The sequence below is a fragment of the Drosophila erecta genome, unplaced genomic scaffold (assembly GCF_003286155.1).
Source record: "Drosophila erecta strain 14021-0224.00,06,07 unplaced genomic scaffold, DereRS2 tig00000126-arrow-pilon, whole genome shotgun sequence".
Lineage (NCBI taxonomy): Eukaryota > Metazoa > Arthropoda > Insecta > Diptera > Drosophilidae > Drosophila > Drosophila erecta.
In genome coordinates this window covers 5381512-5408676 of record NW_020825209.1, presented here as the reverse complement: position 1 = coordinate 5408676, position 27165 = coordinate 5381512, and the positions used below count along the sequence as shown (strand labels likewise).

Sequence of the window (27165 nt, the reverse complement as noted above, 5' to 3'; positions counted from 1 at the left end):
ACATACATTGTCGCCCGTATCCTTCACGCCTGCTGCTCTCTCTCTTCCCCTTCGTTCGAATGTCCTTTTGAAGCTCTCACAACAAACACACACACACACAAATCGAGGGTAAAGAGTAAAAAAAACAATAAAAAAGAATAAAATTCCAAGAAATTCAACAAATTCAGATGCTTAGTCGATCGTATTGTGCGTAATGGGAGTTCTTGGAATTTAATGTAGGCTAGTACATTTAAATATGTACATCAAAGCTAAAAACTTTTAAATTTGAATGATTCCTCTTTGATATTAGAGGCAGAAAATTGGGGTAAGTGCATTTCAGTAGAATTCTAATGATTATAACTTTCGGAAATTGCAGCTGTTATGAAATGAATATATGCACATGTGGTATGTACGTAGATCATTCAATTTTTTCTATGCACAGTAGTTAGTTTTCCAGATCACGTCGCGCGTGCCAATAACAAAAGGCATTTCCTAGTTCCGCTTCGCTCCATACAAACCCCTCCCACCAACCCAACATTTTTTTTATTTATTTTTTTTCATTTATTTTGCCCACTGTCCACCGGAAGAGTTTATCTGTGTTTTGGGGAGTTTCTCGATTCCCGCGATTCTGATTCTGCGAAATATCATGAGACACTCGCAAAACTAACACCGATAAACTAACGTACTCATTCGCGAGTAGGTGTGTGCGGCTCTACCCCTCTCGCTCCCACCGCCTCTAGCTGGCTTTGTCTAACCGCCAACGCTTTCGCGACGGGCCAACATTCCAATCCGATCGGATCGGATCGGTTTGGGTCTAACCTTCAGGCAACTTGTCGCTCGAACCAAATATTGTCGCACAGCGGAGAGCCAGAATCTCGCCGGGGCGGCGAATGGGAAATACCCTTTAATGTAGTACATAGTTCAAGGATCTTCAAATAACATATACATAAATAACATGAAATTGGAATTCAAAAAGAATCGATTTTTTAAGGTTTTTTCTCGAAGCTAGGGTATTGCCGCTGTTCGGATACAGATGCAGACTCAGATTCGAACTGAGTTCGATTTCGATTGTTCGGACTGGCTTGGCGCTCTCTCGTGCTCTCCGAGTCCGAAGTCGGACTTGAATGAATGGCCAGCAGATGGACCGACCGCAAAATGGAAAATGCCGATCGTTGCGACAGCGCGGGGCTAGTGGGGGGGTGGAGTGGTGGGGCTTGGGGGCTTGGGGGTTTGCGCCAAGAGGGAGCGGCGATCGCCAATTTCAGCTAAAGCTATAGCCAAAGCCAAAAGCCAAAGCAGCAGCAACAACCACTGAAAAGCGAATAACAAACGGCAAAAGCAAAGCCAAGCAGGTAGATCAGTTGTGAATCTGGCAACAAACCATTTGGCTGGGGCTGCTGCTCCAAAATAACAAAAACAACGCGATCCGATCCGACCCGATACGATTCGATTCGATTCGATTGGATCCCCTCTTCGGCTCCAAATGTCCGCGTGTGAGTGTGAGTGAGTGCCCATCGGATGCACTGTGTTTACTGTATTGTTGTTGTGCCTTTGCCGCGTTCCTGCTAATAAATATCACAATATATCCCCATTTTAACCACACATATCTGTGCTGAAAGTCTGTTCCAAATGAAAATCATATTTTCAGCCATTTAATTGCCTGTTGCTATGATTTTGGCCCTTTGGCACGTGATGACATTGCAAGGATACCACTTTCCCGCTGAAAGAACGAGAAGCGCGTGTTTCCACTGCCTTTTAGCGGCCTGTATGACGCCCTATTGGCCTTTTTAGGAACATCTGTTTGCCAATGTGTGTGTATGTTGGCTAATTGGCCAATACCCCAGCCCCTTACCAGCCACATGTTTGTCCACAGCTCTCAAACTCTTGACTTGTTTGTTTTTCTTTTTCTGTTTTTTGTTTTTTGTTTTTGTTAAGTGATCGATAATATGCGATCTGCTGTTGACCAGTGTTAAGTGATCAGAAAGCGGGATAACTTCGAAAAGATGATTGCGAAATAAGTGTAAACGGAGGCCTTTAAAATCATCATACACATAGATATACATACATACATAGGTATGTATCTAATGTAAAACCTGCCCTTTTCCAAAGAGAGGCACCTCGCGTATCATCCTCGTCGCGGGTTAAGATCTAACTAGAACACATCCGTACAAGTGCGGGTAGGCGATACCGTTTAGTTTATAAGGTGCATATATAGTCAGTGTACGTGGGTTGTTTGCCATTAGCTGCACAAATCCGAACGAATCAAATTCTAGTGGATTCTAGTCGATTGGAATTGAGTTAACGCACATCGATGGCGCTGAATCAGTTAGCCCTGTTTTTCGTTGTTACTGTTATTGCTTTCGTTACGATCGCCCCAATAACTTTTGCATATGATCACAGTGATCACAGTGGAACCTAGGGATGAAGTCCTAGCCTCAAGTTCTGAAAAGACTCCTATGTATAATGAATAGGTATTTTATAGCTTTATTAGCTTTTTTGATATATCCACTGGGCTATAAATTCATGATTGATTTGGTCCAACGAATTAGCCAATAAACACATTTTTAGTGTTTTGTTCATCACTTCATTCACCAAACTATTCGTTTTACTCAATGAAATCGAATCGAGTTCGTTCATTCAAGGCGAGGATCGCATTAGGAATGCTGCACTGTGGTTACAGGTACGACAAACTGACAAGTTCCACTTTGTGTATGCCACACAACAAATACATACAGTCAACCCCAGACAGATCACGGTTCTATAACGTGTATATAATGTATATGGTAGATACTCGCTTTGTGTGGGTCGAAGAAAGAAAGAAAACAGCATCAAGAATGAGTTAAGTAAAGTCGCGCAAATAACTCGATCGTTTCGTCATTTTGAGCAGCTATCAATATTTGATATATGTCCAAATACACAGACATGACTATATCTGTGTGTAAAATGTACATATGCAAATCGATTCGAAGATCTACACAGGGAAAAAACCCATGAACAATGCGGTATCTTCGATTATTTTCGGTCTTTAATCTATGTTTGGAAACAGAGTTTGCGCCGATAAGTTAAATAATTAAATAGAGAGAGTAAATGCTTGTGTGCCTATGTTTGTGTATTTTATTTAATATCTAACCAGATGTATTTCTCTCCGTGCACGTATACATTGACAGAACGCCTTGACGCCGAGCATCGTAAAGTCCTCCGATTTGGTAGATTTGTTGACTCCAAACCCCGTTTGTGTGTCAACAGTAATATTGTGTTTAAGTCTGTATGTTTCTGTTTTAGTTACTGGCTTTGTTTTTTTTAAATTTTTTTTTGTTTTGAGAACGCTTGAGCGTTTCATTAACAGGCGGGGGCGGGTCGCCAGGCGAAGGCGTACCAAATGCTTTAGATTTGACTTTGGCTTTGGCCAAAAAAAGAAAATTAAAACTCATTTTGACCAAATGCGTTCGAAACTATGCGGCAAAACTGCGAGTGGGCCGCTCCGTCAGTTCAAAGTTGTTTGAAGGCAGCAATTATCCAAATGATCGACCGATGCCAAAGATCGGTGAAGTGGAGAACACAAAATCCGAGTCAAGGGGACGACAACAAAATAATTGATCCTTTGATTTAGTATGGAAATGGGGAATTTTTTGTAGATTTCCAATCATTAAATTTCTTTAATAGGCACACGAAATTCAGCCGCAATCATTGCAGCTATACGAATTATTCACGAGTAAATAAGCACAGGTTCAATGGTAAATCAGTTAACACCTTTTTATCGGTTTAATTGTACATTATAGGTCTGAAGGCGCAATCGATGCTATGTCACACACAACTATTGACTATTATTTCAACTGACCCTATTCTATAACTATTTTTCTAAACTATTAACAAAACGATTTTAAGAGTCTACGAAAGTTGTGTTGATATGTGAAATGAATTCAGAAACAGAAATTACTTGTGAAAAGCGTAAATAAATATTGTGTGGGTACATATATTTTGAGCGTGATTATAAATAGTTTTAAATATCTTTGGTATTGCATTAAATTCACTATCGAGTGGCTCCATCTCTCGGAGTTGCTTGTGAAAAGTTTTTTTTTGATTTGGAGCATACTTTTCAGCAAGCATTAAAGTGGGAATAAAGTTTGAAACTCGGCTAAGCTAAGACGGTAACCAGTGAATCTAAATATCAAAAGCTAAACCATATTGTTTAAAAAAGTTTTCATGAATATAATCAGGACTGCTAATTCCTTATGAATGAATAAATTAAAAGACTGTTTATGTGAAAATGTGATTAAAAATTTGACCGAAAATCCCCTTTACCTATTTCAAACAGATTGAAATCAGCAAAGTCAAAGAACTGTAAGAGAAAAGTGATCGTAATACATACGAATATATATTTATGAGATAAATCTGACAAATCTGCAGCGGCTATGGCTTTAAGTAAGACCATCAAATCAAAAGCTGGCGCCAAAGACGAACAAAACGAACTGGTGAGTGCTAGATGGACCCCTTTAAACCACCCACTGCCCCCTAACCCATCGCAGTTACTAACAATACCATTACCTACAGTTGCGGTCAAAAAAATAGTGGTAGCTGCGTACTTTTGCCAGGCAAATTAACCACTTTTTTAGCACCAGAAGAATTGAAATGTATCAATAAGTTCTATATGTTTTCTTATTGAATAACTTCTTAAAATCCTGTCAAATAATGATACATATATATGCAAAAAAGATCAAAAAGATCACAGAGAGAAATCACACATAAATGTGTCTAAAAGTGTGCAAAAATATATTTCTTTTTTAAAAGGACAATAGTCTCAGACGTTTCATTTATCACAGCATACTTGTAGGCACCTATCTTGAGATAATTCAATATTTTGCTTATTTCCATGACAGAAAGTGAGGTTTCGCATAACCATATTATTTTGACCGCAACTGTACTCCCCTGTTGGCTGGAAGTGTACTCACATTCGGGCCACGTTAATCGCGTAAGGTGGCTCAGGTAAAGCTCTCGGCGAGCGGGCAAAAACAATGAATGGCTGCCAGCGTCGACGTCGGCAGAGGAAAATAAAAAAAAAAACAACAAAAAATAATAAAGTTTTTCAGCTCAGGTGTAACAAACTAACGGTGCAGTTACCGACGGCCAGCAGTCGCAGACGCGCCATCGAACACGCCGCTCGCGATCGCGCGCTCATTCGGATTTTCATTTTCCATTTTCCATTCCGTTTTCCAGCTGCTCAGCACTCAGTTTTTCCAGCGTATTCGGTTTTTTTTGGCACGATCGTTTTCCGTTTCGGTTTCAATTTCCATTTCGTTGGCGCTTCATTTAACACAACCGCTTAAATTGAAAACCCCTCGAATTCAATTGATCTAAATTGAATTGTGCTTTGTTTAGTTGGTTGATTGTCGCGTTGCACTTGATTTGTTATTTGTTATTTTGTATTTTTTATTTGGTTTTTATTGTTCGTGCGGTTTTTTGCGCTAATTGCCTGAATGGCAAAGGCAAAGTGCAAAGTGTGACAGTGCAAGAGATAAAAATAGCCAGCGAACGTGAGAGGGGTGAGCGGGAGGCAAGTACACTCGGAAAAATATGTGCGCCCAAGAACTTGTCCATAGGTCGTGATAGCAGGCATTCGAAAGGTATTTGGCTGAATATTTGCATAGATATCTCAGAAAGTGTAAGGTGCATTTCGATATTTGAAAGTTCTAGCGGTCTACACTCAACAAAATACTTGCATCTGCATTACTTAGTAAGATATATAAATACAAGGTTGAACATATCCATAGGACATTAGTAAGGCATATAAACCTTGCGTAGATATTGAATATTTATCTACTTATGTGAATATGTATCTAAATGCATGCAAATATTGCGTTACACTTGCAATTTTGATCTCGATACAACAGCAGGGCAGTAAGTGTGGAAAATATTTAAATAAACAGCAGCAGAACAGTTGAATTTCAAGACCATAGTAAATAGTGAATACCAACTTGAGGCGAAAAGCCAATAACAATTAAGAAAACTAGGCCAACAAATAGATTTTGCTCAGCCACTTATCTGCATGCGCATGGAATTTCTTGCGATGAGCATTGTTTGTCGTTCAAAAGATATGCTATGTGTTTTTGTGCTGTGCAGAATTGTTATATTGTAGATTTGGATATATATTTATATGCGACCCATTCCCGTTGCCAGATCTTGCGGCCCAAGTGGCGTATACGTGCAAAAAATTAATCATTAACTCGAGCTTTTTGCCTTTTTGCCTTTTTGCTTTTGCACTCACTCTTCGTCGCTCGTTTCGCATGTTGTTCGCTTCGTTTTGCTGCTCCATTCGTTGTCGTGACATTTGTTGTTGTTCGGCTGCATATTTGCCAAACAACAAACAATTTAGTTTGTACTTCTATTTCGTTGCCATTTTGTTGATCTTTGCGTGTTGCATCACTCAACCCACATGGCCCATCGCGCATACGCAATGTTGGCCCAGCGAATTAGTTCTACCATTGGTGCAACATTGCCAGTTTGTCAATCCTCATCCAGCACACCCCCGCCCAGTATCGCTAGCCCCTTTGCAACGGGCCACGGAAATATTTTCCCACCATTAAGAGGCCCCCAAAGTCCGAGAGATCAGGCAATATAACAACAAGGCCTGAGAAACACTCACATATAGCAACAAATCAAAGCCTGCACACAAAGTGTTGGACACAACACAGCGAGAAAAGGGTTGGCACTTTTAGATCATTTTGCTTATTTCATAGTATCCACCCAGAACTTGTTGCTTAATACATTATTAAATTGTTGTAATAGAAAAAAATAACAATGAAATCTCACTAGAACAATAATGTTTGTACTGGTACTGCCGCAGTTTTTTCCAGTGCATCTAGTTTCAAAGGGGGTGGCATGAAGTGTGGGATGCGGGCGGGGGTTTTCACTAGCACCCACAACTAATGCAGTTGTTGTTGCTGTTGTTGTTATATCAGTTTGCTATTATTATTGTTGCTGTTAGTTGCCAGTTATGTGTGGCTGCCTTTTTGAAAAAGAGTTTTGTTGGCTGGTTGTTTATTGTTGTTTTATATGTACGTGCTCAACTTGTTTGTCCGTTGTGGTTGTTGTGGGTGAACTATTTAAGATTTTTCCCGCTCTTCTAAAAGGAAAACAACTCTTTTTTGGCCTGTGTGTTGCGTTTTTTGGACAGCAGCCACAATTCAATGTCTTTGTATGGCCAAAAGGCGTGAATTAAATGCAACTACAACATGCCGGTGGGAAAAGGGGACTTTGGTTGGGTAGAGGGGTTCTCTTTTTTTTGGGGGATTGGCTGGCAGTAGTTGTTTTGGATACCTATTCGTCGCTGGCTGACCAGTGCGTGACTTGTGGGCTCGGCTGCAAGTTTGTTGTTGCTGCTCAAGTATATGAAGTTGCTGTCGCAGCACACGAACAAAAAATAAGGAACTTAAAGGCAGGTACAACTGGATTCTTAAGAAAATTCTTGTTTACAAGCACTGCTGAAGCAATGCTTTTCATTGATGCTTGGTCACACAGCATGAGTAGTGTGACCCTGCTATCCACCTAGAACGAAAGTCAAGACAAGATTTGTGCATTTAAAAGACTGAGGTCTGCATAAAAGTAATCTGAATATTGATTGTACATCTGAAAGCTCGATTTTTTCCAGTGCTTTGCTGCTGTTGCTTTTGGGTCAAGTAAAAGGCATTGCGATTGCATTAGGAATTGTCAAAGTTTGCCAATGCTGCGACTCCGAACTCCAGCTCCCCCGAAAACAAGCGAGATTTTTCAACTGGTGACTCATTGTTGGGCGTGACTACACCCTCCCCACCAGAGACCCCCTTTGATTTTGGCCCAAGTAAGCCCGTCACAAAAGAGGAGGCATCGGCATGGGCATCGCCTTAAGCGGCATTCAGACAATCCGAACTCAGAAGCTTCTCTGCCATATTTTTAGGTTTTTTATTTGTTTGCGGTAGCTTCCATTGATTCCCTTTTAGAAAACAACAAATCGATTTGACCGGAAGCAATTACAAAAACGGCCAAATTGCAGTCACAATAACGTGTGTGTTGTTGTGGTGGCTTGACGTCATCGGCAGATCGCTAAAAACTAAAACCGAAAATAGCAAATCAGCCAGTCGACAACCCGGTCAAGATTTATTGTCCGTTTGCGTAATTATCGATTCAAGAATCGTTTTTCCCGCACCAACGAGCTTGTGGATGTACATAGATACATATATCGCGTCTGGGGAACATCCGTAGGAAGCAGAAGCTGAAGATCGGCGGCGTTGGAATTGCTAGAACAGTTAGTATTTCATGTGGTTCAGATCGATACAGATTAGCGGAAGATTAAGAAATCACGAAGGAAACTAATAGAAGAACAGTTTAGGGAAAGTTATGCAAGTTATGACACTATTTCTAGTATTCAAATATGTAAAGTTTTACCAAGAAGTAGGGTATTGAAATAATTTGCCGATTCAAGTATTTACATATTTCGTAAGCCCTTTATTAACTTTCTGTGTAAATCCAGCCAGATATCTTCGTGTATAGCCAAATATTCCCTAATACAGCAACTGCAGTCAGAGGGCAACATTTTCACAGGCCACAGGGTCTTGTAATTTTTGTTTGTTTTGCCATCGCCCCATCGTGGGTCTGGTGATCTGACCTTTGACCGCTCTGTGGGTCCAGCTAATTCAAGCTGGGCCCGAAAGTTTGTTTTGCGCCCGAATTTCCACTTCTATTTTAAAATTCATCGCCTTGAACTGTGCACGTTTCCCTTTTGGGTTTCTGCCTGTATTTTCTTTTGCTGGCCAACGAAAAAAAAAAAAGGTTCGTACCAAAACAGATGTAGTGGCTCAAATGCCGGACCCGAATCCATTTATGGCCCTTGGCTGCGGCTTAATGAGCTGGCAGAACCGTTCTAGGCTTAACGCTTGAGGAATTTAACGCCCACTGAAAGGGCGGAGGTGTATCATCCATGGTTATCACTCGAACGAATATGGGTACATAATTTAAATACAATTTCAGTGGATTTTAGTACACCAGCACAACCAGTAGCACGCTGTGTATGCTTGTTGCTACCTTACAATTTGTATCAGGCTAAGTAGTACCCTTTTCTCTGGCTGTGTTTGAGCAGTAACTTGGCTAAAAATTGTTGTAGCAGTTGCTGTTTTAGTTGCTATTGTTTCCGTTCTATATCTATCTATATCTATCTTTCTCCGCTCGGTGGCTTAATTATCTTACGATTCGATTCGATTTGGTTTGGCTTGGTTAGAATCCGGACTTAATCTTCGCGAGCTGGAGCCGTGAATCGTGCTCTGCGATGTGGTGCGAGCTCTGGACTTGCCGCCGAGCAATACCACAAACTGGAGCTGGAAGTGCAACTGCAACTGGAAGCGGAAGCGGAAGCGAAGCGGGAACGGGAAAGGGAACAGAAACGGAAAGTTGGCGGGAACAGTGGGGCAAGCAGATGTAGTCGGCAGTTAGAGCACAGCCACCGTTGCAACCGCCAGCGCCAGATGATCGAATGGTGGTGATCCTCCTACTGTCGCCATGCACTTGCAGCCGCAGCAGCAGCAGCAGCCACGCCCACGACCATGCCCATGATCCCGGCCACGCACCATCCAAGCGGCACCACCAATACCACCAACACCAGCACCACCCGCACCAAGCACCACAACAACCACCATCGGTGGCCAGAAGTGGAGATTCCCCTAGCAGCAATGAGTCTTCATCGGCATCCACGGGCGACACAGCCATTCCGGCTGGATATCTGCAGTTGCACCACCAGAAACAGAAACAGAAACAGAATCAAAATCAACACCAAACGGATCCACAGAATCGACAAAATCCGGATAGTTATCCCCAGCAACCTAGTCATAATTGTAGCACAGCCACGCCCACAGCCACGGCACCACTGCCCGCTTTTGGCCATGCAAGTTGGATGCCACTGCAGCCAGCGAACGCCGTTCCAAAGCCACCGCGCTCCCTACATGGCCTCCATTGGCCATCGAGCGCCTATCCTGCCCCACATGCCAGCCACCAGCCGGTCATCTTCCGCGTCCAATCGTCATTGCCCAACGGGAGCTTTACTAACGCCACCACCACCACAACCACCACCACTGACTACGTGCGTCACGTGACCCGCGTTAACTTCTACGACATTGATACTTCGCAGGTCGAATTCGAACCCAAAGATGACGATGAAAGCAACGAGGTCACGGCAAGCAATTGCGATACAGAAGCTATTACCAAAGAAGGTGAGTTCATCTAGTTCATAGCCAGCTTAGCGGAAGTTAAGCACTATCATTAGATTGGGCAAGGGATTTACTTTACTAATACCTTCCAAGTTAGCAGCTCACATCTGTGCACTAAGTTCTGTCAGTTAGTTCTGTAGTTAGTTAGTTCACTAGATTGGCTGAAAGTTGTATTCAGCCCACGAGAGCTACCAGATATTGGTAACTATCCAAAGAGTTCAACCAAAGACTTGAAGAGTTTACAGGCTATACACCATCTTAGATATTAGGTTACTAGCTAGCCAATAAGTTAAGCTCCGTAAAGTCTAGATAAGTGGGGGATAATCCAGAGCTAACCTTAATGTCGAACACGAAATGACAGTATTTATGGACACAGGCAATCGCTTAACTATCACATCACTGCGATCTCCAGCGACGAAGTGGGTTCGACAGTTCATGTCAAGACAGTGATCAATCGCAACGTTCTGACTTTCCGAGCTCGATTGCCTGAACAGCTCGTGGGTGAGCCAATCAGGTGACATCATCACCATTGGCATGTCCAAGCCTCCAAGCAGCAGCCAACAAATTGCCATCAGCATGAGATGATCACTGGGAGTGAGTAGAACAGCCGAGATATGGATGGATCGATAGCAGTGGTTTGACATAGTCACTGGATTACTCACTGGTTGTGCCATGGTAGATGTGTGTTGAGTTTATTATTGAATTGATGCTTAATTTGGCAAAGCAAATCTGCTTTTGTGCTAAGTAGCCGAGCTGTCGCACATTAAGTATACGACCCGATGGCCGCTGAGGAAGCTGAGAAACGCAAGCGAAAGCCATGAATGCGATTCCGATCCATTTGCATATTCATAATTCAGCTGCTAATCCCAAATTCCTTTCGCTGCCTGCTGTTATTTATTTATTTCTTTTTCAATTATATATCCCACCCGCGGAAATCATAGAAAGTCTTGATTTAATTATGTGATTAACATAACACAAAGGCGCCACAGACAGCAGTAGCTTGCAAGCAGCAAGTGGCAAGTGGCAAGTTGCAACTGCAACAATAAGTCGATTACTTGCGGCAATCTGAAAAATGTATGCACAACAACCGTAAAAAACGTGTAAAAATTAGAAATAACAAGCGGCTAACAACAAAATGCAAATGCATGGAAGACTGCCAACTGAATTGCTGGAAAAATGATCCAAGGAAAAGGCAATGTTGCTGCAGCGGCAAAAGATTTCCCACGTTAGCGAATCATTAAAAATCAACTCGCGAGCCAGCTCGACAAGCCATATGCAAAAATGGGAGGAAAAGCGCTGGAAAAATTACAATAATTGGTGCTACACCTAGCGACACCACCTCCCACCTCCCACCTGCCACTTGCCAGTTGCCACCGACCTGCTACTTTGGTTTCCATTTTATTTGTATTGCAAAGGAAGTGGCTCCTTAGCTGCGACCAGAAAGGGAAAGTCACTTAATTGCATAAATCTATATATTTCTTTTTGTGCATATTAATTTCCCATGCTTGCCTATAAGTGTTTTCATAAATTTACATTTCAAAAAGGGCTATAAGGTCATAATTCGCGTCCTGATTAGTATAATTCTATAGGTTAAGATAGGCAATATGCACAAGCCAATTCTAAATATGGTGCCCACTTTAGGTTCCTTTGTGCTTTCTGTAGCCTTCATATTTCCTAATAGGTATTTTTCCAATCATAATCTTTTTCTAACTTAAGACAAATGCCCAGCGGGTGGTCTATGAAATGGAAAATGCGATTGGGAAGGGGCAAATCGGATTTAGGATAGGTTGACAGGCCATAATCGATACCACAATTAGTACAAGTGCTGATCGCAGCCGGAGATGTAATGCAATATCTGGGTGCTGTGGAAAGACCTGCAGACAGATCGGTGGTGGAAGTGCGGGGAAATCGGTGGAAATCGATGGAAATCGGCTGAAATTGAGGCTTGTTAAGTGGGCGTGGCGAAGTAACATAAATTCACATTAGCGTCAAGAGCCCAAGCGCAATCGATTGAAGCGAATCGGTTTTTGGTCGGTATATTTGTTGCCTTTTTTTTTTTCTTCACTTTTGGTTTTGAATCCGATCGAAACAATGGCAAACGAAACCGAGAATGCAATTGCACCCGATATCCAACCTGCTGAAAAGCCCCTTTATTGTTGCCCCGCCCTGCCCCTTCGTCCACTTTTCCCCCTACCCACAGCATTTTCCTGGCCACATTTTCCTACGATTTTTCTCTCCTCGTCTTGTGCCGTTTGTTTGCTTAATTGTGATTGTTGTTGTCGATGTTGTTGTTGTTATTGTTGCTATTTATGAAGTGGTTGACTGCCCTGAAGGAAGGGAAAAAAGGGGGGGAGGGGTGGAGGTACCTGGGCGGTGGGGGGCGGTAAAAACTGAACCAGCAGCAGTTGCAACAATGCGGATATGTATATATAGTGTGCGCGAATGATAAAGATAAACAGTCTGGTCAGGCAAATACATACATATATATAGACGAACAATGGGCAAAGGCCTTGGCACAGTGACACCTCCTTCATAAGGAATGCTCTAAAATGTCGATCAAAAACAAATGAAGCATCTGAGATAAGTAGATGCGGAAGTATCTATACTTAAACCTAACTTTAATAATGTTACTTAATTGTAACGTAGTTACTGTAATTCTAAGAAGACTTTTTTGTACTGTACACAGAATCCTAAGTCTTCTTTAAGTGGCCCATTTGTAATCTCAGCTGCAACTGTCATTGAAAATAGTACACACTGTAGTTCGATTGGCTTTAATATGAACTTAGTAATAACAATCAGTACCCTAAGGGTTACGTGCTCTATAGCCAATGCGGACTGTAGTTCAATCGACTGCCCAGCGGACTGCAATTGCGGTCTCGAATTCGAAACAAGTCGCGCACTTAGATTCAGATTCAGATTCAGACAGACGCCAGACAACGCGACGTCTCGTTTCGGTTTCTGCCGCTGCCGCTGCCGCTGCAAATGCAGATAGATTATATAAGTGCGACCTTTAATGGTCCAGCGATCTCAATGCAGCCGAGATCCACATGGGCAGCGGGTGCGGGGTGGGCGGCAAAGTGGCCAGAGATGGAGCCCAGGCACTGCGGAGAAAACCCCTGCTCCCTTTGCATCCACAAGATGAAGGAAACAAAAGCGGCGGCGGGAAAATCTCGCGGATGTCCGTGCTCGGAGCTCTGGGCTCCCAACTCCCAGCTCTCAGATTTCTGGACTCTGGTCTTTGGCTGGTTACAGGTTGCCCAACCTTAAAAACATAAATATATAAATAATATACGAAATAGCTGCTTTACATTTAAAGAATATAAGCAAATTCATATTTCTTATTTTACGTAATTCTGGTTCATAAGCTAAAAAGATTAATAATTAATTACTAAAATGGTATAGCAAAGTTCAAATATTTTCCATTATGACAGACTTTTGATATGTATGTAATGTATGTATTATGGTATTTGAATTTTTCTTTCTTATGATTGAATGTACGTATCTGTAGAATGAGAGAACCCTATTACACAACCTGAGTTTCGAAAATCATGTGAAACAAATATTGTAGGATTTTTTTCAACTTGTTAAATATCCACCTTATAGGCTATTTCATTTCCCCCCTTTTAAACACAATTAAAGCAGCAATGTAGGTTTTTTGTATCTGAAAATGAAAACGTGCCGGGTTAGGTTTAGCCTTTTTTCCTAAAATGAAAAAAAAAAAAATGGACAGCACTAGGCTCGGAGTACAGTTAGCCGAGAGACCAACTTGGTCTGGATTACGTAATTTGGCGAGCAGCTCGAATGCGCTGGAGCGCTTCACGCCCCTCCGACTTTCCGACTTTCCGACTTCTTTTGTTAGAAGCGACGGAGTAGATCTCAAAATGGGCATTATCCACATGCAAATGAGGCATCTTGGGCAGTTGGCTCTGTTGCAATTGGTGCCAAAATACAAAAAAAAAAAAAAAAAACCACGAAGCCAGCAACTGCAACTGTTTGCCATTGGGCAACATCTGGTCCTGTCTGCAAATCTGCAGTTGGCTGCCCCAAAAGCTCGGCTCTGCAGAGCTTTCATTTTGGCCCAAACCCGAGCTTCAAATGGCCAATCAATCTGCCAGTTTGGGTAGCCGCCTTTTGGGATGCAGCCCAAAACCGATTCAAAGCTTCGGATATTGTGTATAAAACTCCTTGCAACTGAATACAATAGCTTGAAATTACAAAACGAAATGTGTCTTATCTACTTAGGCATTCCTGTAACATTCTCAATATAGCACGAAAAGAAGAAGGTATATATGCATTTTTTCAAAATTTTTCACGAAAAGAAGGTATATATACATTTTTTCAATATTTGGCAGGATTATATGCATGTCAAGCACTATACTTTCAATAAATTCGTCAGTATAATTCAGTTATGTACTCAATTCGCAGAGGAGTGGATAACCAAGCGCAAGACAGAACTCACAACTACCAGACAGATCGAAACGAGGGTGAAGCGACAGGTGAAGCTGCAGGATGGCAAAGTGATCGAGGATTCGGGGCCGATTGTCTCCACCAACACCACCGAGGACACCGATAAACAGGAGACGGAAACCACTGAGGTGGGTCAAGTGATGCGAATGCATAGCAATGAACAGTGTGAATTCTGTACTCGTACTTACCATTAAATCGCCATTTTTCGCTTCTCCCCATTTCGAATTCAGAAACGCGACCTTGACCTGCCCGATGACCTCGATGGCAATGCCCAGCTGATCGACGTGGCCGCCCTGCAGGCGGGCGCCATTAACGAGACGCAGTTGGCCCAAATCCAAGAGGTATTCGGACCGGCCGATGGAGCCGGAAAGCTGGTGAAGCGTATGGTTCCCCGTCCGGTGGACGGACTGGTGCGTCAGACGGACGACAAGAGGGTCATATCGCACGAGGAGATCAAGGACTACCACGAAACGGAGGACGTACAGCATCACGGCGACTTTACAGATCAGGTGGGTACTTATGATCAAATCGGTGTGGGTTTCAATTAATTGCTACTAAGATGTTTGAAACCTGAAATCACGCTTACTTTCCAGCAGTCCCCTCCACTGTCCCCTCCCATTTGCTCGTCACAAGTTAGCTTTATTTTCCAATTTAACGATAGATTCGAAAGATAAAGAAAAAGAGGTTCGCTGGAAAATGGCCTTAAAGCCAAGCATTAGGCGAGAAAGAGCTCCATTTTCCCATTAGAAGGGGCCAGATGGACCGAACCTCCACTCGGTCGTGGAACTAGCGCCCACTTCCGACCTTCGACCCCCCACGGCGGATTGTGCTATTCATCTTGGGCCTAAGCTTCGGCTTCGACCCCACCATATTTTCAACTCCATCACGAGTGGCGCTCTGCAGCACTCGCCGCTCCAAACAAGAAGAAGATCGACCCAAGACCGGTTGGGTTAAACGAAAACAGGAGCGGTTCAGGCCAAGATCAGTAGTCAGTACTGCCAGTAGCAGTTTATTCGATATGGAGAGGTTGGAATTCATTTCACTTAACATTTCACTGAGTCAAAAGTTCGAAGTAAGCATCCAACTTATCTGGGCATACAACTATTTTGCGCTGATTTCCAAACCTTCTATTCAATCTTTCTTCGAGTGTTTTTTGCCTGTGTAATAGGATACAGGACTGTGGACAGGCCGAACCGAAACCGAAAATTGGCGTACATAACTGAAAACCAATTCGGCGTGAAAAGCAACAATGTAGTAGCACTGGATAGTTGGCTTTTTTTATTGTTGTACAGTGCACACCCAATGCAATGAACCGAGGAAACCTCTAAACTATTTTACTGGTTTTGTGTTGAACTCTTTCTGATAAAATATTAATTTTAAAGCGTTGTCAAATTTCCGATGGCAAGTTGTACACTTTGGATAATATTAAATTATGTTACGTTGCATCATTAGACGAACATTAATAATTAATAACAAGGAGCTTATTGTGTACTAATGTGATTATAATTTTATACAAGGTGTAAGTCAGAATTTCGTAGAGATCTTTTTTTTATTATTTTTGTACATGTCGGATAATATTAAATTATGCGTCACAATTATAATATAGACTTGCGCAATCATGTTTATTTATGCGATCTAATTATAAGTAAATCAGCTGTTCAAGACAAATTCAATTCAATTCCAATTCAAAAGAGAAAAAAGAAGACTGCTTCAAATTGTCTCTTTATGTTTAAAGCCAGTTTTAAACCAGGTTTCAAACATAAAGAGTACATTTTGAAGCAGTCTTCATTTTTCTCTTTTGAAAAAATCTTTTTTAATGTTACATTCTCCTCTCTTTCGCCGTCGGCGTCGACAGCGACGTCAGCAGACAACTGAAGTTTTCATTCGTTCGTTCACCGACATTTAGTTTCGTACCGTTTTTGGCTGCAGTCGCACTACGGACAGTTTTGATCATCCCGTACATCCAAGCAAACAAATATTATTGCTAAAGTTAACGATATTAACTACACTTATTAAATGTGTCGTTTTGCATTGATGTACTGTTGTTTCTTTTTGTTTGGTTAAAGACAATCCGCGCTAAAGACAATCGGTGGAAAAGCACGATAATCGTTAATCATCTATCGGTATCGTCAATCTTTGCGGCTGTGCGTTGTTGTTGGTTTTTTGTTTACAAAAACAAGCTACACTCTCTCTATTTAAAATAGCTGATTTTTGTATATGTGTGTGTGTGTGCGTGTTTGTGCTGCCTGGCTTTTGTTTTAATTTAGTTGTTGATGCGTGGGTCGTCTTGGCCAAGTTAGTAGATGGTGCAACAGAGATTAGAGCATCGATAATTTTGTGAAGAAGTTGGCGGAACAGCCGAGCAGAAGAAGAAACGAGAGAAAGGAGGAGGAGCAAAACAGCCACAATTTGCATAATTATCAAGGTGCGATATGTTCCAATACCTAATGGTATAATTAAGACCAATAAGCATCCCGAAATTTCCTCCCCTAAAACAAATTCCCATCGTGGTATTCGGTACCCAAAAGACCAACATAAACCGGTAGTTGGCAATTAACCAAGCCAAAAAGGTAATGCCATTGAAGATGTGTTGGGGCTCTTGTTGTGGTCGTTATACGGACACTTACAAGGCATCAGAGATGTCCGCTCCACCACATCCCAAACAAGCTTACTTCGACTGATCCTAGCTTCCCAACTGAACCCAGCTTTGAACATTGAAAGCACTGGATGCTGGTATTGGGCGATGGCCTCCTATTCCAACGTTTAGCTGTAAATGTTATCGACAAGACAAACATTGCTCGTTGGTTACAAGCTATTTAATTTTTAGTTCAACCAACTAATGGCTAAAATGATGGTCAACACTGCGAGGCATACACACTGGGATGATCGAGCGAGACAGAGTCAGCGCCAGAGCAGCTGGCTTTCGGCCCGGGCAGACCTGTTCTGAGCCAGGTTTAATCAATAGCCAAAGAGCTACTGCTGCTGCTGTTGCCACTGCCGCTGCCGCTGCCGTTGCTCCTGCTTGGCTTTCTTGGATTCTAGGCGTGTCTGCGGCAGGTCCATGAACCTAAGATACAGATATACACAAACAAACCAAACACCAACCGACCAACCATCCAGCCATCCCAGCCCAACAAACCCCATTGCGAACAAATTGCGGAATCGGTGCGAGATATACTCGTACATAGCACATTAAATTCGTCCATGCCACAACATTCAGAGAAGTTTTGTGGAAAGTGACCGCAAAAAAGTGTTTGGAATTTGAATTTAAATTTTGTATCTCTCGGTACGTAAGTAAGTACACACGCTTTGTCTCAGCGGCAGTCTCAGCAGTTTCCATCTCCAGGTGTATCTATGTGACCACGTAGCGCTCTGTGTGAGTGGGTACTTGGCTGGTCGAAAACTCGTTTCGAGTCAGTCTAGGTGCCCCCACATGCTAAATCCAATCCAATCCAGCCCAAACAACTCTAATCAGCAAATGCCAATCAGCAGCGGCAGCGGCAGCAGCAGCCGGGCCAAGCAGAGGTTCAGGGGGCCTAAAGTTGGTCTAAAGTTGGCCCAAAGTTGGCTTAAAGTTGGTCCAAGGCGGGCATTAGGGGCTTAGACTCCACAATTCACGCAACGGAAACGATAAACCGACTCCGAGTCGAAGTTGGAGTCCGAGGCCCACTGATCCCGAGTATCTTTCCCTGCATAGCGGCCTAGCCACTGCAAAACTCAAACTTCGAATTTGAATTCCCAAAAACACCCGCATCAACTAACGCTTACCCTGGCACTTAGTTACACTTGCAATGGGCTAAACCATATGTTGCGACCTCTAAAATCTACTATAACTCGGTCCTAACTTTCTGACTTACTTACTTGTCTTTTAAATGGTGCTTTTCAAGGGTTCTATTGATGCAGTTTTGGAAACTGACCTTACTTGGAAAAATTCCGTTGTACTTAATATGTTCCATTCGTTAAGTTGGTAAGAACTACCTTGTACCCTTCTATACTTTGGGTTGCAAGCAGAAAAGATCAGTTTTTGTTATCTCATTAAAAGGTATTTAGATCGATAATAATTGGAAATAAAGAAATTGTTCATTTGCTTTTATTGAAATTATTAATATCCAATTACTGTGATACAAAATAAGGTCGAAGGCATTTGGATTTTTTTGCGACCCACACAAACGACCTTTGATGCTATCTGATGATATGTTGGTGTTGTGAAGAGGGAATTGGTCGGTTTTTGTTGCTGTGTAGACATCATTATCATATGCAGGCGCGTTGGCGTTGGCCGCACACTAACTGAATTACAATAATAATAATCGATCGAGAGCTCTGCTCCATTCCATTCCATTATTCCATTCCGCTCCGCTTCGCTCAGCCCAGCTCCGTTTGGTTCGGTTTGCCTCAGTTCGGAGAGGTTGAGCAACTCCCAAGGCAAACTGGTCTTGGTTGGTCTTGGTCGCTGGGTCCAAGCGATCCACTCCACCGTGTACACACGGGGAAAAAGGCTAAAGTCGTCCATTGTTTCCTGAAAACCATATGCATTATGAACTGGCGATATTGGTATTTTAAGAACCCTTCCTTTGCTCCTATATCGTATCTTCTTATCAGTGGGTTACTGGGTAACTTTTGTAACAAAGCGATACCAAATGTAGATCCTAAATTGTATTATACTATGAGCAGGAGATACCTATATACTTCTTCTTTAATGTATACCTTCCTATTATTGTAATAGTGGGTAGTTTTTGAAACACAGGCACCCAAATCATACATATTTCTAAAAGATATACATCAGGATTAGAAGATACCGAGATCTTAAGGTGACTCAATGTTTTCCTAGCTCAATGACATGGCTTAACTGTGTCTGTGGAAGCTATACCAAGTATTACAATTAATTTTTACCAATTAAATCCGTACTTTTTTCCTCTGTGTAGCCTGCTTCGATACCAATACCGAGTCAGATCCACCGCCATTCCGCCCCCTTTGGTTTGGCTTTAACAAAATTTGCTCATTTCTCTTTTTTCCCATTGCGATTTTGCTTTGTTTTTCATTTATGTACATATTTTCTGCTGGCTTTTGGTTTTGGCCACTTGTCATGCCAGGCCAGGCAACTTGGCCAGCAAAATGTCCATTTGAATATGCTGGCCGCAACATGAGTGCATGCATACGAAATATCGGGGCCTAAAAGTACCAGTTCGAGTTCGAGTACGAGTTCGAGTATGAGTACTTATGTACATAGCCTCCAGGCCCTCCTGCACCTGGGAAACCCTCCGCTTCCAACCGAGTTTCGTTGGAATTCAATTTCGGCTTTGGGATTCGGCCAGGTGAAGGCAATAAAGCGAATCAAGATAAATCACAATATGCGGGAAAAGTTGTCAACGCACTTGGGTTTGACCAGGATTTTGCTGGGTGGGGCTTAGGTGGCACTGGATAGCTGATTGTGCCTTCCATAAATATTGCTAATGTGGGATTTAAAAGTTCCATGGAGTGCCTAATAAAGTATGAAGTCCAGCATGAAATTGCGAAACAAATCGATTAAGAGTCCTTTAAATGTTTAATAAATTATGAAAGGCAGTAAACGATACATTTAAAGTATTTTAATGAAATTTTGGGTCTTGCACACGCATCGCGCAATGCTTCATAAAGTGCTGATTTAATAATAATTAAATAATAATTAGATTCAGATAAATCAAAGACATGCTCGCTATTCCAAAAAATAAGCACCATAATGACCCCAAGGTGATTACGGTATTTTTGGCCAATGACGAATAACTTGACAATGCCGAAATCAAATCGCCGAAAGGGGGGTTCGTATAGGGGGCTATAAAGGTGAAGGGCCATATAAATATATAAAAAGCCAACTTTTCAAAGCGGAGGAGATGAAGAAGTGATTCGTGCCCACCTCTGCGTCAGCAGCAACGTCATCGATTGATATTAATCATCGATCGAAGAAGTTTTCAGCTTTTCAGCACATGTATATGTTTATACATATGTATATCGTATGCTTCAAGATTTCGTGTTCAATGGGGCTTTAAAAAAAGAAAACAGACGGGATTGGTGGTTTTGAGTGTTGGGAAGGGGGGATGGGGGGATGGGTAAATAAATATGGCTTAGAGGCTGACTGACCATCAAGTTTCTGGCTGAAAGCGAGAGAGATGGAAAAAATCAACTGGCTGAGCAACAACAAAACACTTTCTACGCGCGTTACCGTTAACGCAAGGTCGTCGACAAACAACACAAAATAAATAAATAAAACAAAAAACTAAAAAAAGAAAAAAGAAAAAAAACAAGAGGTTCAGGGGCGGCGCAAACGTATGGGGGGGGATTCGACTGTGGCTTCGAATGACGAAGAGGTACAACTCCTCAGCTCTTCATCCACTGACCAGCGTCACCCAGGCGTGCCATCTGCTCGTCATCCAAGAAATCCAAGATGCGATACCCATTGCCATTCGACCTTGAGCTGTCCATGCCGAAGCGATCCCTTCTGCAATCCCCAGTACACTGAAAGAAATGTGTCCCCTAGATAAATAGGATATGTAATCATACAAATTGATATCATATCTACAATGTGTTCACTGGAATTCGGATCCCATGCTATGTTTTTATTCTGTTCCATTTAATTGAATTATATCAGCTTGAAAAGCTAGCCCAAGCATTTGAAACATGTTATTTATAACAATCTATTACAACAATGAAGTTCCTTTTTGCTGGCATTGTATTGCTGTACAGCAACTTGCTACCTAAATATTTTTCTCTGTGTACCCCCACCCATTTTTCACCGCTCATTCTTGAGTCGCATTCTTGACTTTTACCGTTACCCCAATGACGTTGCCCCATCCGCGTTGGCAACTCGAAAAAGTAAGTGGATTGTGTGGATTGGTTTTGTGGTTACTCGCTGTCTTGCTCTGAATACTAAAGTGAGGAAGGGGTTTGCGGAGGAGGAGGATGGGGATGGGGATGGGGACGGGAGGTTGGGCTAAACGGGCTAGGAGCCACCATGTGCAGTGACTGCATCGCTGCAAAAATGATGCAACCCTTTGTGAGAGAAGTGTGGGGAATGGGACGCAGATAATATTGGCTTACCGATTGGGAAAATTCGCTAAGTGAATTGGGGATATTATGACAATTACAATTTATGCCCATTGTATTTATATTTAATCAATTTGTTTGAAACTTTGCAGACTTACGTGAATGCAGTTCGCGACGGAGTCGAAAACCTAGAGGCCGTACTCTGTTCGCCGGAGAGCCAGCGGCAGTTGGTGCCGCTCGGACCCAAGGTGGTGGCCAACCGGAGCAAGTCGCGCAAGACCATCGACTCGGAGGACACGCAGAAGCGCTGCCTGGCCCAGGAGGACGGCACCCTGGTCACCGAGAGTCGTCGGACCACCGAGCACGAGCTGATCATCGACGACGAGCTGCCCGAACCGCCAGCCAACGGCGCCTCAGATGATCGTGGCCTGCAGCTGCAGGTGGGCGAGCAGGTGACCACCACGGCGGCCAATCAGCGGTTCTTCCGCCAACGGGACGAGCAGCATGTGGACGTGCTAGCCAACGGGCGGCTCCAATCCACCGAGATGCGCTACGCCGCCGAGACCACCCAGATGGACAAGGACGGTCCCGCCGATCTGGAGCGACCAGGTGACTGGGACAGCCTATCGGACCGGATGCGCAAGCTGCGCCGATCCCAGCAGCAGCAACAGAAGGGTGAGTGCATCCGCAACAACAAATTACGATATATGTATATTCCTTAATTTAAGTTCTTGCTATATAAATATTTGGGATTTTCTATATCGAACCAACCATGTTGTTTGTATAAAATGATCGTTCCACATTTAATCTGACATATTCGACAACGTTATAATCGATGACATCAGATTAGTTGACTGAGCGAAAAACTCGTTTTAATTTGGTTTCGAAAATAAGATATTATATAATTTAAATAGGTACAATACATGTCATAATCGAGATTCTGACACTCTACATTTATTCATTAAGCACGTTAATTAGTTAGCTTAGGGTTCCAAGATCATTTGTGATTGATGGAAAGGCACTTGCAATCCGGTTACATTCGATTTGATTGATAGCATGTTTGTGTCATTCAATTGCAGAGGTGGCCCTGCTGGCGGATCGCAAGGATGCGCTGACCAAGCGACCCCTGGACTTTGATCGCGAGGAGGAGACGCGCAAGGGCGAGACCATGAAGTGGCTGGAGTCGCACTTTGGCAGCGAGTCCACCGCCTCCAACGATTCCCGCGACGACGAGGCCGATGCCGAGGTGGAGCCCACCAAGAAGAGCTACTTCAATGTGACGATCAAGTCGCAGAGCCATGCCCAATCCCATCTGGCCACCCAGCAGCATCCGCATCCGCAGCACATCTCGCATGGCCATCATCCGCAGACTTTGCCCAGGAGCGCCGAGCGGGAACGGGAGCGGGAGCGCGAAAGAGAACGCGAAAGGGAACGAGAGCGGGAGCGGGAACGGGAACGGGATAGGGATCGTCATCTCATGGCCATGACCGCATCCGCCGCACTGGAGCGCAAGGCACCGGCCAATTCGGCTGGCGGTCGCTCCAAATACTTCCAGGGCATCTCGAACTGGTCGGAACGCAAGGAACCCGGTCCGTCGGTCAATCACTTCTCGTCGCAGGCCTTTCGCGACGATCTGCAGGAGACCATCCGTCGCAATGGCCTCAAGAAGAAGGTCAGCGGTCCCGGCTCCAGTCAGGGATCTGCCCTCGCCCAGGAGACGGTGGGCCAGCCCAAGGACAGCTATGTCAGCCGCGAGGATATACTACAGCAAAAGCGCCAGAGCCTGTCCTCCCAGTTCCTGGCCCGCTCGATGCGTGGCTCCCGCGATGCTCTGGACGACCTGGAGGCCATACCTGGACCGGGACCAGGACCGGGACCAGTTCCATCCATGATATCACCGCGTGCCGAAGAGCCATCGCACAAGCGGGTGGCCTACGGTCATCGCGGCAACACCATCAATGGCACCCACATCAATGGCCACGCGGTGAATGGAGTGGCTCCCGCTCTGGTCAATGGACGGGGCAAGAGCTATGAGCCACCTGCTCCTCCGCCGGCCGCAGTTCCTCCACTAGAATTCGTTGGCGGTGGAGGTGGTGGCAGCCAGCTGGGCCAAAACTCACGACCCACTGTTCCGCAGCGACGACGTGCCATCGAAAAGAAGCTGGGCGAGCACAGCCACACCCACACCCACAGCCACTCATCCCACACATCGCATAGCGCCCATTTGCCAGTCAAGTCGCAGGCTCCGATGCCGTCGCAGGTCAACCAATTGGAGCCTCCTCCGGACTACTCGCCGCCGCCCAGGAGTCGCAGTCGTTCGTCCTCGCCGCAGGTGGATTACCTGATGACCAGGTGGGCTATGATGCTACATAGGTTATTGTATCTGACAAAAAAAAAACGGTTTGAATTTATTTATAATTTATAAACACTTTCAAAATATAATATTTAAAAAGTTGGTTTTGAAGAATTTACTTTTTATATCTGTGAGTTTCAAAATTTAGCTGAATAAGCTTTTTTATCGGCTTTATAATAGTTCAAAACTCTTGTAATATGTTTGAAAAATATATTTTACGACTGTTAACTAACAAATATTTATTTCCCATAGGGAGTTGCCTGCCAGCACGATGACGCTCAGCCGGAAGCAGCAGCAGCGCACACGATTCGCCCCCACATCCAGTTATCCGCCGGCAACTGGAGGAGCTGGTAACCTACGCGCACCTGGAGCCACCTCGGCATCCACATCGAATCTCTCGGCCATGAGCGGCGGCGTCAGTACGTCCAAGTCGAGCCGCATGGGTCAGGTGATTGGCAACTCGCTGCGCAAGCTGGTCAGCAAAATCCGTTCGGCCAGCGCGGAGCGCAAGTTCCGCATGAAATCGGCGGCCAGCAAGTCGCGCGAGCAATCGCCCAGTCCAGGACAAGATCCGCGTGGAGTTGGTCCGCCGGTGACCACCTACCAGCAGTACAATGTGATCGATGGGCATATCGGTAGTCACGATTCCGAGGATTCCAATAGCGACAATCAGAGACGCAGGGAGCGTGAAAGGGAGCGTGAAAGAGAGCGGGAACGGGATCGGGATCGGGAGCGTGATCCTCTCAAGCAAGAGACCCAGACGCGACCAAATTTCAAGCGTGCCGAATCCGCAGACCCCCAACTGCAGCACCTGGAGCAGGCCATAAGTCCCAGGCAGCGGTACTACCTGGGCGAAGATCCCTACTCCAGCACGCTCTATGGCAAGGAGAACCTCTACGAACGACGGCCACGTCAGCGGTAAGGATATCATTGCTAATCCCTTAGGGTTTTTGGCACTAATGCAGCTAAACATTGGAAATTCCAGTAACATGGAGCGTCCGGATGAGCGAATGGAGCGATTGGAGCGCTTAGAGCGCGAAGATGACTACTACGAGTCCAGGGCTCCGCCACCAGTGACGGCTGCGCACACTTTGGGTCGCTACCAGAAGCATGGCCAGCGCTTCAGTGGCTCCACGCCCAATCTGCACCAGCAGCAGCAGGATTACCGCTCGGCTCAGACGTTGCCACGCAAGCTGCACGAGCAGCGCACCCAGAGATTTGGGAATGCCATGGAGAAGCAGCCGGCTCCGGCCAGGGGGAGCTACCTCTCTGCCCCTGGACAACAGCAGCAATCAAGGGGGATTCCCCACAACCAGAATCAGCTAAATCAGCAGAGTCCTAACCCAAGCCCCAACACCAATGGCCATCCAAACGCAATGCAGGCACAGCAAGGACCAGCCAAGCCGGCTCGCACCTACGCCAAGGTTCTGAATCGCAGCAAGAGCTTCAATGTGCACGGCATGAACGGCAGCAACGATCCTAGTCCCATCTACATCGAAAAGCTCACCAGGAACAACTATCAACAGCGGCAGGAGCCGGGCTTTGGCTACGGCCTGGGCCAGGGACCCAATGCCAACTACAAGTCCAATCCGCATCTCTTCTCTGGCAAGGACAACTCGCTGAAGGGCGGCCTCAAGAGTCCATCGATTGTGAATCTCATCAGTCGCAGTCAGAAGGACCTGACCAAGATCGCTGCTAACGATGAGGATGATGCCGGCTATCCGGAGCAGGACAAGAAGCAGTTGTATCTGCGCGGCCTGCACCAGCAGGCGCCAGACCTCTACCGGGTGATCCATGGCGACGAAGATTACGGATCGCGAAAGTATCCGCTGCAGGCCAAGTATTCGCTGGACTCGCGTTCGCCGCCATCCGTGGAGCTCAACAAGGATACGGCGAGCATTGTGCGGCGCAGCAGCGAGGTGGACCATCAGCAGAGCCATCACCACCACCAGCAGCACCACCAGCACCACATCCAGAACCACCAGCAGCAGAACCTGAGACGTGGTTCGGGTGCCACCATCATTGAGCTGCGCCACCGCAAGTGACCCTTAACCTTTCGAAACACAGTCCTATATTTTGCAAAAAATCGAACTTCAAATCTCGAACTATACATTCAGAAATCGAACATGCATAACTGAAATGCTGAACTGTTCCACAGCTCAAATTGAATTATAAGTAATTGAACAAAACGTAGCGACTAAAGCCAGGAATTAATTTTCCCGAAATCAAATTATATAATTACTATATATGACGTTCTGGAACTGACCTTCTGTTTGACCACATATCCATAATCCCTAACTATTTGCTAACAAATGCTCGGCCGTGGGCTTTAGTTTCATTTGACAAGCAGCAAATATAAATATAAGGCCAATCAACCAATTGAATAATAAATGGGTTTTAAAAGCTGCAAAGTTGACGGTAAATGGAAGACGAAATGCAAATTGAATTAATTGTTAAATAAGTGAACAAAATCGATATGTAATGTGGAAGCCATTCCCACTGTCCTGCCACGCCTCTTCCAATCGTAATTCGATAATACCATAATGCCTACGTCTAATTACATAATCTATTTGATTATTTTTGTTTTTTTTTTTACTACTAATATTAACGTTTGTTGTATAGATACCGTTAAATGGATAAACTAACTAAAATAACTAATATTAATTTGATATTATTGTACAATTTTGATTAATAAACAAATTGCAATTAAAATTAAAATAAAGTGCCAAAATAAAGAAAGTCTTGGGTTCGATCGATTCGTGTTTTTCTGCCATTCGTCCTCTGTGGTAGTCCACGTAGTGACGAAGTGCACCATGCATATAAAAAAGAACTTCGAATCTATTACGACTGTTCGTAACAAAAATGGATATCTGAACTTTGTGTATTACAGGTGCGGTCGTTACTAGTTGTTTACTCGTTGAAAGTGTGTTTGTTTATTACTATTTGCATTATACTTAATAGTTTCCAATAGACTGCTTAATTTCTTGACAATGTAGTATAAGTGTCTACTCGTTCCAGCATTGTTTAAACTAATAAGCACAAGCTAAAAGTAAAAGTAATTTCCAACAAAAATTTATTATCCGTACCCGTACCAGGTAAACCTCAGTCGAGAAGTCCAAC

General features: G+C 44.0%; 1 protein-coding gene across 5 annotated transcripts; it reads left to right on the top strand.

Annotated features, from left to right (window-relative positions):
* The first annotated feature begins 1279 nt into the window (after nucleotides 1-1279).
* On the top strand, nucleotides 1280-26797 carry LOC6549767 (zinc finger CCCH domain-containing protein 18). 5 transcript variants are annotated; one of them, XM_026981631.1, is made up of 9 exons: nucleotides 1280-1472; nucleotides 4295-4451; nucleotides 10130-10211; nucleotides 14634-14803; nucleotides 14906-15184; nucleotides 21845-22367; nucleotides 22772-24044; nucleotides 24298-24963; nucleotides 25031-26797. In XM_026981631.1, exons 2-9 carry the CDS (start codon nucleotides 4392-4394, stop codon nucleotides 26088-26090), a joined length of 4113 nt encoding a protein of 1370 aa, XP_026837432.1. In that variant the 5' UTR covers nucleotides 1280-1472; nucleotides 4295-4391; the 3' UTR covers nucleotides 26091-26797. The 5 variants fall into 5 exon arrangements, with proteins under 5 accessions (XP_026837432.1, XP_026837431.1, XP_026837430.1 ...); XM_026981630.1 differs by having other exon boundaries at nucleotides 1280-1478; XM_026981629.1 differs by lacking the exons at nucleotides 1280-1472; nucleotides 4295-4451 and adding an exon at nucleotides 5093-5530 and having other exon boundaries at nucleotides 9227-10211.
* The last annotated feature ends 368 nt before the right edge of the window (nucleotides 26798-27165 follow it).

Bases quoted from the DNA above. Each gene is read 5' to 3' on its own strand.
- LOC6549767 (XM_026981629.1), top strand. From the start codon at position 9,479: ATGGTGGTGATCCTCCTACTGTCGCCATGCACTTGCAGCCGCAGCAGC. The intron at 22,368-22,771 runs GTGAGTGCATCC...ATTCAATTGCAG, and splicing joins CCAGCAGCAGCAACAGAAGG to AGGTGGCCCTGCTGGCGGAT. The intron at 24,045-24,297 runs GTGGGCTATGAT...TATTTCCCATAG, and splicing joins GTGGATTACCTGATGACCAG to GGAGTTGCCTGCCAGCACGA.